The sequence below is a fragment of the Ursus americanus genome, chromosome 26 (genome assembly GCF_024610735.1).
Source record: "Ursus americanus isolate L20-20 chromosome 26, mUrsAme1.1.p, whole genome shotgun sequence".
Lineage (NCBI taxonomy): Eukaryota > Metazoa > Chordata > Mammalia > Carnivora > Ursidae > Ursus > Ursus americanus.
In genome coordinates, this window is record NC_142152.1 from 35,422,477 (window position 1) to 35,436,907 (window position 14,431).

The following is a 14,431-nucleotide window of genomic DNA, read 5'->3' on the forward strand; positions in this document are numbered from 1 at the left end:
TTTTGCCTTATTTTTTTGATGTCTTTCAGATGGAGTTACAAGATGATGGGATCACAATGGGTTTAGAGCACAGCTTATCAAAGGACATTATTTCCATTATAAACAATGTCTTCCAAGCCCCCTGGGGGGGTTCCCACACCTGTCAGAAGGACGAAAAAGCAATTGAGTGTAACTTATGCCAGTCTAGTATTCTCTGCTATCAGCTTGCTTGTGAACTCCTGGAGAGACTGGCTCCTAAAGAAGAAAGCCGGCTGGTGGTAAGAAGTCAAAGAAATGAGATGACCCGTGTCTCATAGTGATAATGACTGCAGTACCTGGTATAATGCAGTCTTCCTCCAATATCATCGTGTGCTCCATGCTGGGTTATGTGTGAGACTGTTCAAAAGAAAGTTTTGCTGTTCCTTCCACCAACTAATGCTCCTGGAAAGGGATATGAGCTGGAGCTACATTATACAGAATTCTTGAGTCTTGAATTAGGAATGTGGTGGATCCATTCATATAATTTTCATAAATACAGAGCGTTACTGGTATTCTCGAAATAACTTTTATTACAAAGTTCACTTAACAGTGAATACTACAAAATATACATATCAGATATTGAGTAAGTAGGTTGGATACAGATATCAAGAATTCCTAGGTAACCCTGGTTTGTAAAACCCATTGACTTCATCAACAGTAAAGACTTCATTTTATTTTCTGCTTTCCAAGCAAGTGATTTCAGTAGGGAACAACTAATATATACCACACATTAGCTACTCCATACATTAGTTATTCCCTGTTTAGCCAGTTTTCATTTAAGACACATACACATACCACCAAAATAGCCTTGCGCCATCAAAGGGAGGTGAATCTGAATTATTTGGGCCAGTGTTTGCTATCTTCTCTATTTCTTCCTTTCCCCTAATGTTTATCTAAGTAGAAAGTGACTTCTTTTTTTTTTTTTCTCAAAATTTTATTTATTTGAGAGAGAGAGAGGGAGCATGAGCAGAGGGAAGGGCAGGGGGCGAGAGGGAGAAGCAGACTCCTGCTGAGTGCAGAGCCCGATGCAGGGCTTGATCCCAAGACCTGGAGATCCTGACCTGAGTCAAAGTTAGCTGCTTCACCGACTGAACCACCCAGGTGCTCTATAAGTAGAAAGCGACTTCTTTTTTTTTTTTTTAAAGATTTTATTTATTTATGTGACAGAGAGACAGCCAGCGAGAGAGGGAACACAGCAGGGGAGTGGGAGAGGAAGAAGCAGGCTCCCAGTGGAGGAGCCCGATGTGGGACTCGATCCTGGAACGCCAGGATCACGCCCTGAGCCAAAGGCAGACGCTTAACGACTGCGCTACCCAGGCGCCCCTAGAAAGTGACTTCTTAAAAAAAAATTTTTTTTGAAGTATAACATACTGGCAGTAAAGTGTTTCTTCAGTTTTTAAATACCTTTCTGCCTACTAAACTTGTTCATCCTACATGTCGCAAAATTACCTCCCTGGGCTATGGTCTTTCAGTGTTGTCATTGGATACTTAACTAAAAAACAGTCCTGGATGATGTAAAAACAAATTAAAATCAAGACACTTAGAGTCTAATCAGGGAGATGTTTAAGTAAATGAAAAATCATTAGTGTGATGAGCGTGATGGAAGCGGTCTGGACAAGGGAGCTATGGGGGCAGAGGAGGGACAGCAGATCCAGCTTGGAGGCGTGATAAGGAGGAGAGAGCTGCTGGGCTCATATTTGAAGGAGCAGAGTTAATGAAATGAAGGCGTTGGAAGAGAAGAACTTTCGAGACCCAGCAAACTTTCTGTGTAAGTGATCAGAGGAAAGCAGGGAATGATATGCTCAGGAAACCAGTGGCAGTCAAGTGTTGCTAGCACGGGGAGCAGGATGGGAAGGAATTGAAAGCTGGGTCAAGCAAGACAGACTCGGTCTTATTTTCCCATTCATTAAGGGCTCTGCCTGCCAGACTCAGAAGTTTGGGTTTTGTCTTGGTGAATGGGGAAATCCTGAAGAATTTAATCAGGGTGGTGATACGATTTAATGACTTGAAGAAAAGAGGGTTTGGAGGATTTGGACCCTGGGGACAGGCGTCGAGTCAAGATGGTTAATGTGGTCCCTCAGAGAGGAAGTGGGGAAGTCTGAATTAAAGCAGTGGTAGTGAGGATCAGAGAAGGGGCAGGCCTGGCGGATTTTTAGGCAAGCCAGTCAGCAGTGTTTGGTGTTTAGCTGGTGTTGAGGTATGGACAAGTGGAGGGCAAACCTGTGTTTTCTGGCTTGGGAGCTGATAACGCTGCCATTTATAGAAGAGTATTACAGTAGTAGAAGTGATTTTTTTGATAGGAATGGTATGATGCAGGCACAGTCAGACATAGCGGGTTGAGATGCCTTTTAGATACCCGGGGCGGGGGGGTTGTCATGCCCTGTCAGGTGGGTCATCGGAGGAAGGTCAGAAGTAGATAAAAGTTTGGACCTGCCAGCATATTGTGCTGGGATGTGTGGAATGAGAAGAGAAATGCTAGCTAGCCACGACTAGCATCCTGGGAAGGACCAGCTCTTAAGAGGGAAAACAGGGGAAGTGAAGATTAGAAAGAAATTGAGAAGAGGCCAGAGACACAGGGGAAAAACCGAGGGAGAGCAAGAACTCCAAAACCAAGGAAGGAGGCAGTTTAGAAAAGGAAGGGATAACCGGTCATGGCAGGAGAAGAGAGGAAAAATATTGGACTGAAATGTATCCAGGAAATCCTGAGATGGAGGGTCGGTCCTCTGTGCCTTTGGGGATGGGAGTGGTTTAAGAACAGAATCAGCTGAGGATATGGCTGCGTCAAGCACAGACTTCTGTTTCAGGGAGGGAAGGAGAGGGTGAAGAGGATGGAGACAGACGCCCTGTCCCCTGCCCTGTCCCCTGCCCTGTCCCCAGCTGGCTTTCTGTTTTGTGTCTGTTTTCCCACCACCATCCCGGGAAACAGGGAAGAAGAAGCCTAAGTGTGGAGAACCTGAGCCATCAGAACAATCTCCCACATGCATGATGCTTCGCACACTTGTCATGGGCTGAAAATAACACATTTGGAGGCGAAGCTGAAGGATTCTGTTTTCCTCTCCCAAAGGTTTATGGGAGAGACGCTCATCAATAAAAGAGGGCTATGACGTAGAACACTCCAAACTTCTGGGTGGTCTCCACTGTGCGGGTCAGCCCCCTTCACTCTTAAGCTGTCTTCCTGGGACAGGCTGGGGACAAGAGGGTGAGGCTGTGGCGGGGCTAGCAGGAGGCTTGAGCTCAAGAAGGGTGACACCAGTCCCTGCCATCTGGGAAGATGATTCTACACACATGGGTTATCGAAGAATCCGTACGCAGCAGAGAACTCTTTACCATAGCGAATTTCATGAAACTTACTTTAGAATGTGATTTAGTGCCTTGCTCACGGGTGACCGAGGGACAGGGTCAGGCTTAGCAAAACTGTGAGGTTGGCAGAGAGATTCTTTGGGGCCCTCGCAGCCCCTATGCTAAGTGCTGGTTTTCTTGTGGGTGTCCCTCTGACACTCCATCAGTCTTGAGCTGGCTGTCAAATAATTCTTGAAAAAAATGTGTACCGGTTAAAGTGTTAGCTAAAAGAGTATGATTTTTAAAAGAGGTTATTTGAAGTGGAACTTGAAGGGAAGAAAAAGGCCAGAATTGGAGCTTCACTGGAGATGGATATTTTAAGCGGCAGCCGTAGCTAGTGTTCTCTCTCTCTTTTAATCTTCCTAATTTCACCTATTTCTGCAGCAGGTTTTATACATATGTATTATATCTGACATGTCTATAAATAATATCTTGTATAGTATAGTCACGTGGTACAACCCATCTCCAGAACTTTGTCATCTTGCAAAACCGAAATTCTACACCCACTAAACAAGAACCTCCTGTTTCCCCCCTCCCCTGACCCCTGGACACCTCCATTCTACTTTCTGCATCTTTGAATTTGACTACTGTAGAGACCTCATTTAACTGGAATCATGCAGAAATTGTCCTTTTATGACTGGCTTGTTTCACTTAGCGCCATGTCCTAAAGGTTCTCTCAATGGCAGGTGTCAGACTTCCTTCCTCTGTAAGGCTGGCTCATGTTTCACTGCATGTATATAACACCTTTTGTCTCTCTGTTCATGTGTTGACGGACACTTGGCTTGCCATACCCAGCTTTTAATGCATACGTTATAGCGATTTCTTGCTCCTAAAAATTCGATGTCTCCGAACAACCAGTGTGTGCATGTTAATATATTGCTGTGAACCCTGTATTATTTCCTGCTCATTAAGTACTGTTACTGAACAAAATGTGCACGGATTGGAATCCCTTGGTGAGTGGGACATGATCACAGGGAAAGTGGGCCTAGGCCGATTTAATGTTTTTGAGATTTTTCCATGTTTATTGCAAGGGAATGAAAATGTTTTAGTAACAGCTGACCCAAAGTCCCTTTAATTATTACGGAAGTGAGCTCACGTTTCTTCTGAGGCCTGTGCCTTTGTCCTTCGGGGCTCAGCACAGGGCTGGGACACAGCAGGCACACAATGGATCTTTGTGGAACCAAGCAAAACCGTTCCTTATATCCCCAACGGGCTGCTCACCTGGCTGCTTGTCCTGTTTGTTTCAGGAGCCCACAGACAGCCTTGAGGATAGCCTCCTTTCTTCCAGACCAGAGTTTATTATAGGTCCTGAAGGTGAGGAGGAGGAGAATCCAGCAACCAAGCATGGGGAGAACCCAGGCGATTGCACCGAGCCCACGGAACATGTTGGTAGGTGAACTCTGCCATTTCTCAGCACTGTTCTAATGTTCAGAACTCTGGTTTTTTAGATTACTGTCGACTTGGGCAAGTTCAGGCTTAGCTTCTCTAGTGGAGACGGTGCAAATGAACCATTTCCCCTCAGATCATGAAGCGAACAGATCCAGCCTGTGCTTGTAGCAGAGCAGAGGTCACTGAGCTGCTTTCTGGCCGCACATGCTTCATATCAACAGAACCCACACGTTAGCAGCACCTTCCTACTCACGGTGCGGTAGGTCCTCGTGGAGAAGTAGCTATGAACCAAGGTGGGATGACTGAGTGGAGGGTGCTGGCACTCTCGACAGCCTCTCAGGGCATTTGACCAAGGCAGAGTGTTCTGGGATAGAGCCGATGGAACCTGAGCTCATGCGGCTTCTGTGCCCCAGGGGCTTGACCAGGTCCCTGGACAGGCTTACTGTGTACAGTTGCACACTTTTTTGCTCTGAGGCTTGTTGGCTTCACTCAGAGCTAGGGGAAGGATGGCTTCTTTCTAGTTTGCTTGCAGCTATGTGTGCGCTAATCGGGGACTGCAAAATGGCAGGCAGGCTTGGAATCATACTCTAGCTCTTCGTGGTCTGAAGGAGTTTGGGGAGTTTCACATATGACCCCGTGTGCCTTTGGGAGAGCTTGATTTCTAGATCTGCACTGTGTCACTTTGGGAATTTGTACAGCACCTGGAGTAAATGTGACTCGTTTTTTATCTTCCGGCTTCCACTACCCTGAACCAGGCGGCCCACCCCCAGAACCAAAGTTTGGGAATCATGGGCTTTCCGTCATTCCTTCAGTGAACAGCAAACACTGTTAAATGACTATTGTGTGGGTCTGTTACAGCCCTGGGGTGTCTCATTCAGACCAAGGTCTGAGTAAGACATTAGTCTCATTAGTATGAAATGCTTGGTCGGAACTAACTGCTTCTGCATGAATCGTACGCGTGATCAGCTGAGTATGAATAAACCGGATCACTCTGTTTAGAACCGTTGAAACCTAGAAATTGAAAGAACACCTGAGATGACCTACTTCATTGGTTCTCAGCATGTCCTTGGAGTGCTGCACACTCTGTGTTGTTTCCTTTGGACCTTCCTTATTTGGGGTGGCAAATGGCGGGAAGACAGGGGCAAGTCCTAATGAGCAGCCCGGGCGCCCACGCTGCTTCACCCCGAGTGTGCTGACCTGCTCTCTTTCATACGTTGGGGCTCTAAGTGAGTTTCTTTAAACAAAATCGTCTATAGAAAAGAACCGGGAAACCTGCTGATCTAATTCAGCCTTCTCACTTTGCGGATGAGGAAAATACCCCCCAGGTGGATGAAACGTGCCCATGGTCGTGCAGCTTTAGTCGTCATTCCTAATTTGCGCTTTAGGCTTACGTGCGGCCCTGATGGAGCACCAGGATCGTAGGAGGATTTGAAACACAGAATGAATGAGCTCCACCCACCACCCCCAATTCTGGGTATATCTGGGGCAGAGATCTGGGAATTGGAAATCCAGATATTGAACAACTGGCTCGTGGCAGCATTGAGACTAGAACCAGGGTGTCCTGGTTTAGTTAGAATCAATGACTTCCTGAGACCCGGGCCTAGGGCTTGTTTCTGTCACGCATTAATGCCTAAAGGAAGCAAGGATGTCACTTAGGATCCAATGACCTGTACTCTTTATATACAAATATATCTTTTAAACCTAAGATGGCACACAAATCAATTAACTGCCACTTTTATTTACTCATAAGATTTTATAGGAACAGTGGTTAAAATTAAGCAATTTCTTCTTACGAATGACTCTTTTCCTTGCTTCAACATTTGCTCTGTTTGTCTCCCTCACACACTACTTCGGCCTCTGGTCTATTTTCCTGCTTTTATTCCCTGCTGTCTTGCAGGTCGAGTTATAAATGGTCTCCTCAGGAAAGCCTCCCTTAATTTTCCTCCAAGATGAGTCTTCTCTGCTGCTCTGAGCCCAGTCCTGCTTCTGCTCCGCGGGCCTTCAGGCCATGGTCTTGAGCTCCTCTGGCAGAGCAGACGTGTTCTATCAACACGTGTCTGTGATCCCTCCTTCCTTGCAGACTATTTCCTGTTTCTGCGTTTTGTGGCCTGGTGCCTCTTTCTTTATAGCTGTCAGATATGTCCTCCACTAAAAATACTTCTAAAACTCTCGCACTAGAAAAAATAGATTCAAGGACCAGTAACAAGTATTTAAAATACACGAAAGCAGAAGATCATCAATGAACTATTTAGTATATACTCCAAGAGAGTTTGACTCCCGTTGTCTCTGGTTCCAGGGATTGCCAAAACTTAGAACGGTGATTTGAAAACATTTTACACTAGTGTCTAATTCTGGCTAACTTGTGAATTCTTTTCTCTAGCGTACCTCAGGTACCATATATTGCCATCCCACCTGTAGGGGCAAAGGTATTAGAGAGACTCACAAGAAGATTAAAACCATGAGTAGTTGTTCTGATCTGAATGCGCCTAACTTCTTTCAGACACTCCCTTTGGCATGAGTCCATGGGATAAATTCCTCCTTAGGTGTTAATACAACTTGAATACCTCTCTTTAATACCTTCTTATCTCCCTTTCAATAAGGAAGGAGTACCTAGCCAGGCACCAGACCCCTCCAGGTGGCAGCAGAACTCACTGCCCACGGGAGCATAAGCCCAGGCTGGGGTTGCTTCAGGGAGCCAAGGACATCTGAATATATATGGTGGGCTACATGGAAGCTGAGAACCATGAATCTAGAAGGTTTCCTGCTCTGGCATCATAGAAGGGATAGGTGCCACCTTGGAGAGCAAATCAGAACATTATACAAAATACCTTTGAATATATTACATATTTATTTTCAGTCCTCTTTGTTTTATGGTCTTGATCAGGTCATGAGTGGTAGGGAAAAGGAGGAGCTATGCTAACCTTCATGTAATTTTTTCTTCCCAGCAATAAAGAATGACACTGAGAGAAAGTTTTGCTACCAACAGCTTCCAGTAACTTTGAGACTAATATACACCATTTTCCAGGTATATTTTTGAGATATTTAAGTGTTTGGTGTGGTGGCATTGCTATTTTAGATAACCCAGTAGTAACCATGTGGTTCTTTGCATAGGAAATGGCAAAGTTTGAAGAGCCAGACATTCTTTTTAATATGCTCAGTTGCCTGAAGATTCTCTGTCTACATGGGGAGTGTTTATACATTGCTAGAAAAGACCACCCTCAGTTTTTAGCCCACATTCAGGATCACATGTTGATTGCAAGGTATGTCTTCCTAGCAGCTTTTTGTTGTTGTTGTTGTTGTTTATACTTTAGGCTTTAGCTGTGAAAATCAAAGTTAGGACAAGACTTACCAACTCATTTGGGCCATTTCTCTTAGCCAGGACAGCCTAGTTGCCTATGAGAATAGCTTTTATTTCTTTTACTGAGTCTAATGTTTAAGTTATATCAACAGGAGGAACGGTAACTTTCTTTGCTAGACACTGTAGAAATAGAAGAGGCAAAATAAGGATTATTGGGTCATCAGTTGTTGGGTGGCTTAAGAGTATAGTGTCCCCTGGAAAAATGTCAACAGGTACTTAATCACTGTTTACGTAATATGATCTAGTATAATATTAATACCAAATACTTACTCGATTCCTTACTTGAAATAGCACTGCTAATAGACATAAAAAATCTCTCCACATATTGTCTGATACAGTATTTTTAGAGACCGCTGAAGCATTTTGAGAAAAATAATAAAATATTGCCCTGGATTTAAATAGAGTTTTTCTTCCTGAGCAGAAAATAACTGAAAATAACTGTTAGGAGTCTTCCTGGGAGTAAGTCACAAAAATATTATCCTCATTTAAATGTATCAGAATGAGGTGATGAGAAGAAAGAAGAGGTTGACTTAGGTTAACTTGGTGACAAAACCAACGCGAGGCTCTGTCTTTTCACTCATTTTGTTCCTTTGTTCATTCATGCATTCAACAGGCATTATTGGGGGCTTGCTATATATGTTATTATTCTAGGCACTTTGGGAATTTGCAATCGAGTTTGGAAGGGGGTGAGTGCTATTTATACTGAAGACAACCACGTAATTTATTCTTCACATTATCTACTTTTGAGAGTGAAGAAGGGGTGATCGTCATAATAACATCAATCAATTAGTATGATGTAGACCAAGATTTTGGACAAACTAAGATACTTGGTCATCCTGTGTATACGTGAGTCACTGTCAATCCAAGGGATGTGTGATGGATGACTGTTTTATATCGTTTGGAGGTGGGAGAGGTCATTTCTAGATGACTAGAGAAGGTCTCAGGGGCAGATACCATTTGGATGGACATTGAGAGAATGATAAAATTTTAACAGGGGGAGATTTGAGATGGGCAGGACATTTTGTTGAAAGTGAGAATGTCAAGAGTAAAGATGGCAGAGTTAGAAGGAAGGGACAAGAAGTGAGCAGGGCATACTTAGGTGCTACCAAGGTTTTATTTTTTGCTGCATGGGATGGTCTTAAGGGAGTAATGGAAAATGAAGGTGGAGAAATAGGTTGGGACCCAAGTGTGAAGGGCCTCGAAGATAGGGACTTCACTTCATGATGTTTGGAGATCTATGGAAGATCTTAAAACAACAAACAGGGTCAGAGTTGTACTTTAATAGCATGAGTATGAAGAAAGAGAGACACTTAGGGACCACCCACACTTAAGGGAGCACAAAGAGCATGTTGCAAGGACTTTGGGAATGTTAAGATATAGCACAAAACTTTCTTCTGAAAAGTTTAATAGAAAAGGAGGGACAGATCAGATATTTAGAGGGGAAAAGGAGTGGATGTTATGGATTTTTAAGATCTAGATCTGAAAATATTTATGGTCAGTGCAAAAGATTAGAGGAAAGGGAGTAGCTGGTAGAGCCAAGTCCTGGAAGGCAAAAATATGTGATCAAGAACAAAGGGGGGGCAGAGTGGAAGAGAGGGGGGATGTTATTTTCTTTGAAAGGAGATATATTTTGAGGAAAAGAGAAATAAAGTGTCAAGGGGAGCTCATTACTGAACCTTAAGAGTAGCGCATCCTGATGTCTTTCCCCGAAAGGGAGGGGGATAGAGATTCGGTTGAGAGCTCAAGGAACACGGAAAAAAGTATGGAATAGCTCATGGAGGAAAACAGTAGGGTGTCAACAAGAAGTAATCGAAGAATGGTCAGCTTCAGCATCAAGCTGAATTTAGCTAGCACCAGTTTGTGGTGGACCAAGTTAGTAGGAGTTAGTAGGACCAAGTTAGTTCTGGGGTCTGGGAGTGGATGAGACAAGGGGGCATTGGGGGTTTATTCAGGAGTAGGGATTTGTGATTTGATTATGGTGGCAGTCAGGGGGATGAGGAATTTTGGAGTGAGGAAATGGTTGACTCTGAGATCCAGTCTAAGACGGGAGGCAAATGATATCAGAAGAAGATTGATGTTTGGGAGAAGAGTATGGAAAAGAGGGAAAATAATTCTTTTTTTTTTTTTTTTAAGATTTTTTGTTTATTTATTTGACAGAGATAGAGACAGCCAGCGAGAGAGGGAACACAGGCAGGGGGAGTGGGAGAGGAAGAAACAGGCTCCTAGCAGAGGAGCCTGATGTGGGGCTCGATCCCATAACGCTGGGATCACGCCCCGAGCCGAAGGCAGACGCTTAACCGCTGTGCCACCCAGGCGCCCCCGAGGGAAAAGAATTCTTAGTCAGGATTAGAAATATCTTGGGTAGGGACACTGTTCAACCCAGTACAGAAGCATAGAATGGGAAAAGTGGAGAGTCTCCAGAAGTTTTCTTATGATAAAATGGGACTTGTACAGGTGGAATGGGAGGAGCTGGTGGAAGGGTAGACCTGGCTGACCTGGATGTGGGGAAGAGTAGGACTGATCTGAGCATATGGATGAGAAAGTCCAGGCAAAAGCCATGAAGGAGTAGGGTTGGGAGATAGGCAGAAGTTCTGTTCATTCAGTGGGAGGAGGACTACTAAGTAGGCCAACTTTTGTTGTTAAAGCACCCTCTACAGGAGGCACCAGGGTGGCTCAGTTGGTTAAGCGTCCGAGTCTTGCTTTTGGCTCAGGTCATGATCTCATCTGGGTCTTGAGATCAAGCCCTGCATTGGGCAGCGCATTGAGCATGGAGCCTGCTTGAGATTCTCTCTCTCTGTCCCTCTGCCCCTCCTCCCTGCTCTCTAACTAAACAAACAAACAAACAAATAAAGGCAGACTCTATAGGACATTTACCCAGGCCAAATGGATTGCTGGTGCTGTGGGATCTCTGCCTTAACCTTTGGGCTACATAGCCCAGGTTTTTCCTCAAAGTACCACCCTGACACAAAAGCCATGATGAACAGTGAAGTGATCTGGGGAAGGACACTATCTTCCTGATTTCAAACAAGGCTGCCCTAGAGAATTGGGAAAGCCATGTGGGACTGGTGAATTCCAGGCTTTTTTGTTGCTGGGATGGTTTTCTAGCAGTACTGCATATGGTTTGCTTCCTTCAATTACCTTGATCAGCCTGGGTTTTGGGTTCACTCATACAATAAGGAAGGGGAGGACCTTGACTGATAGCCCTGCTAGTTGGTAGAGAGGCTGTTCTTAATAGAAATAGAGTTGTTCTTTGCTAGAATAAAGAGGAAAGGCTGCCGGGCAGGCAAAATCAACAGAGCTCTCCAGATATTCACTATAAGAAAATTTTTAAAAAATCACTTTTCACCCCATCATCTTAACAAAACCAGATCAATTTTGTATATTTTTAAGTCATCGCTCATTTATATACCTGAATTTCTAATATATAATTTTTATTTCTTATGTTAAAATGTAGTATTAAGTGGTGTTTTTCTGTGTTGTTACCTAAAAGTAATTTCTTTAAAAAAAAAATGAACAGAACAGAGATTTAGGAAAGCTTTGTCAGAGGATTTTAGTCTTGCAGATGGGTGTAACTTCACCAAAATCATCCCTACCAGCTGCCTGTTAATGACATTTCCCATAAACTGAGATAATTGTGTTTGTTTTCTAGAAAGGTTATCATAACTGTAACCACTTTGCTTCTTGCTTCCTTAGCCTGTGGAGAGTCGTCAAATCTGAGTTCTCCCAATTATCTTCATTGGCAGTTCCTCTGCTTCTCCATGCTTTGTCACTTCCTCATGGTGCTGACATCTTCTGGACAATCATAAATGGCAATTTCAACAGCAAAGACTGGAAGATGAGGTTTGAAGCAGGTACCTCTGTATTAGCTTAAAAATTCTCTGGGGGTGTCACAAGGTAAACCAGATGTCCAGTCATGACGTCTCTTGTTGACCCTCCTCTCTTTAAATTTTCTTTTAAAGATTTTATTTATTTACATATTTAGAGAGAGAGAGGGAGAGCTCACGCACAAGTGGGGAGATGGAGGAGGGAGAGAGAGAGAATCTCAAGCAGATTCTGCACTGAGTGCAGAGCCTGATGATGTAGGGCTTGATCTCATGACCCTGAGATCATGAACTGAGCCAAAATCAAGAGTGGGGCACTCAATAGACTGAGCCACCCAGGTGCCCCTCGTCCTTTCTTTTTAAAGAGTACTGTCTTCCTTGCTAGTGTTCTTTGGTCGTTCTACTTAACTGAGCTTTCTTTATAATAGTATTTTGCAGAGTCATCCTCAGGTAGGGTGACCCTGTTCAGGTTTGCCTAGGATACTCCTAGTTTATGCCTGTTGTCCAGGTATATTTACTACTTGTGTGCTTGTTTACACTCAAATGGATCCTGGCTTGAATGATAAGTTATACAGTCTACATGATACATGGTATTATGTAGTCGATATAATATATAATACAACATGATACAATAGGTTACTTGTATCAAAGTAACTGGGAATGTTCTTTAAACACACAGATGGCTGGGACCCATCCCTAGACCTACTGAATTAGAATCTTAGGGGGTAAAGCCAGGAATGTACATTTTTAACAAGGTCTCCAGGTAATTCAGTGAAGTTTGAGAATCTCTGCTGTTAGAATCTTCCACTGAAGCATCAGGGATCAAGTCTAGGGCAGTGATGGGTATGATTTCCTGGTACTTAGAATGGCAAGTTCTCGGAGGAACACGGTAAGGAGGGAACTTGGACGTGTTCTTTTAGCCTCATGTTGGCTGCCTTCACCATCACCCCAATCTGCTAGGACTCCCATTCTCGGGAGCAGCAAGCAGGGCCCGCATGCCATTGTGTGCCTTATCAGAATGGTTCCATGTGTTTCAATGTCTCCAAAATTTGACAAAGAAATGGAAGTTCCATTAGGTGAATTAACTATTACACACTCGCTAATATCTGGCCACATCACAGAGGTCTTACTTCTTAATGCCCGGCGAACGCCTGGGGCTGTTTGATGGGATAACATCTGATGTTTTAGAGAATTAGAGTAACATTTCCTAGCCCCGGGCCACCTGGTGTTTGCAACATTTTACAGGTATTTAAATACAAATAAAGCAGATAAATATTTATGCTCTTCCGGTCCAATTTAAGAAGTAGATTATTCTGAATTGCAGCTCTGATTATGTCGCTTTTCTATTCAAAAAAGCATAGAGACTAAAGTAATAAAGTTCAGAGTCCTTACACTGACAGTCAAAGCCTCTCCCGGTCTAACTGCGAGTACTTGCAGCCTCATTTCCTGCTCTTCTTTCTGATATTCCGTCACAACTTCCCCATTGCTTCCGGCTTCCTTCAACCTTGTCTTGGCCACTCTGCTCTCCATCTGAAATCCTCTTCTCTTCAAGGTCCATTCACACGCCACCTCTATCGATTTTTAGTTACACCTCCTTAGTGGGGTCTATAGCTCTTTAGATTACGTTTCAGTTATTGTCACACCTGTCTTATTTCTTTAGTCAGCTTGACTTTTAAGCCAAGACTTGGGGATGATTCATATATTAGTGCGCGTAGGTTGCTCAGGTTGTAACAGAATACCATAGGTTGGGGGGCTTAAACAACAGACATTCATTTTCTCACAGTTCTGGATGATGGGAAGTCCACGATCAAGGTGCCGAGAACATATGGTTCTTTAGTGAGGGCTCTCTTTCTGTCTTGTAGATGACTGCCTCCTCTCTGTGTCCCCACATGGCAGAGAGAGAATTAGAGAGCTCTGGTTCCCTTCCTCTTCTTATAAGGATACAAATCCCATCGTGGGGGCCCTACCCTCATGACTTCACTTATCTCCCAAAGGCCCCACCTCTGAATGCCATCACATTGAGGGTTAAGGCGTCAGCATACGGTATTTGGTGTGCGTGTGGGGGGAGAGGAGCACACTGAGTTCATAACAATTCGTTTTTCCAGTTACTTCCATCCTCCTTCATGTATCTAGGACAGTTTCTTAGTTTTATATATATATATATTATATATATAATATAAAATATTATATTTATATGTAATGTAAAATATAATATATAATACACATATAATATATATAATAAATATATATAATATATAATATGCATAAATATATTTTTAAGTATATATTTTAAGTATATATACAAATTATTTTTAAGTATATATTTTTAAAATAAGTGAATTGGTGAATTTACTGAATAAATGTTATATGTGCTAAGCACTGTGGGACCAATAAAAAGAAGTATAAGAGCAGATTCCTGCTCTCAAGAAGCTACTAATTTAATTGATGAAACCAAATATAAACACGTAGGAGGTTAAGAAACTAAAGATACAATTCAAGACCACAA

General features: G+C 43.3%; 1 protein-coding gene across 3 annotated transcripts in view; it reads left to right on the top strand.

Moving 5' to 3' along the window:
• Positions 1–14,431, top strand: part of UNC79 (unc-79 subunit of NALCN channel complex) — a 195,281-nt gene that overhangs the window by 84,755 nt on the left and 96,095 nt on the right. For all 3 annotated transcript variants that reach the window (XM_045815776.2, XM_045815778.2, XM_045815777.2), the window contains 5 exons: positions 30–257; positions 4,605–4,746; positions 7,692–7,771; positions 7,858–8,006; positions 11,798–11,955. In XM_045815776.2, coding sequence (XP_045671732.2) covers positions 30–257; positions 4,605–4,746; positions 7,692–7,771; positions 7,858–8,006; positions 11,798–11,955 — 757 coding nt within the window. The remainder of the gene's footprint in view (positions 1–29; positions 258–4,604; positions 4,747–7,691; positions 7,772–7,857; positions 8,007–11,797; positions 11,956–14,431) is intronic.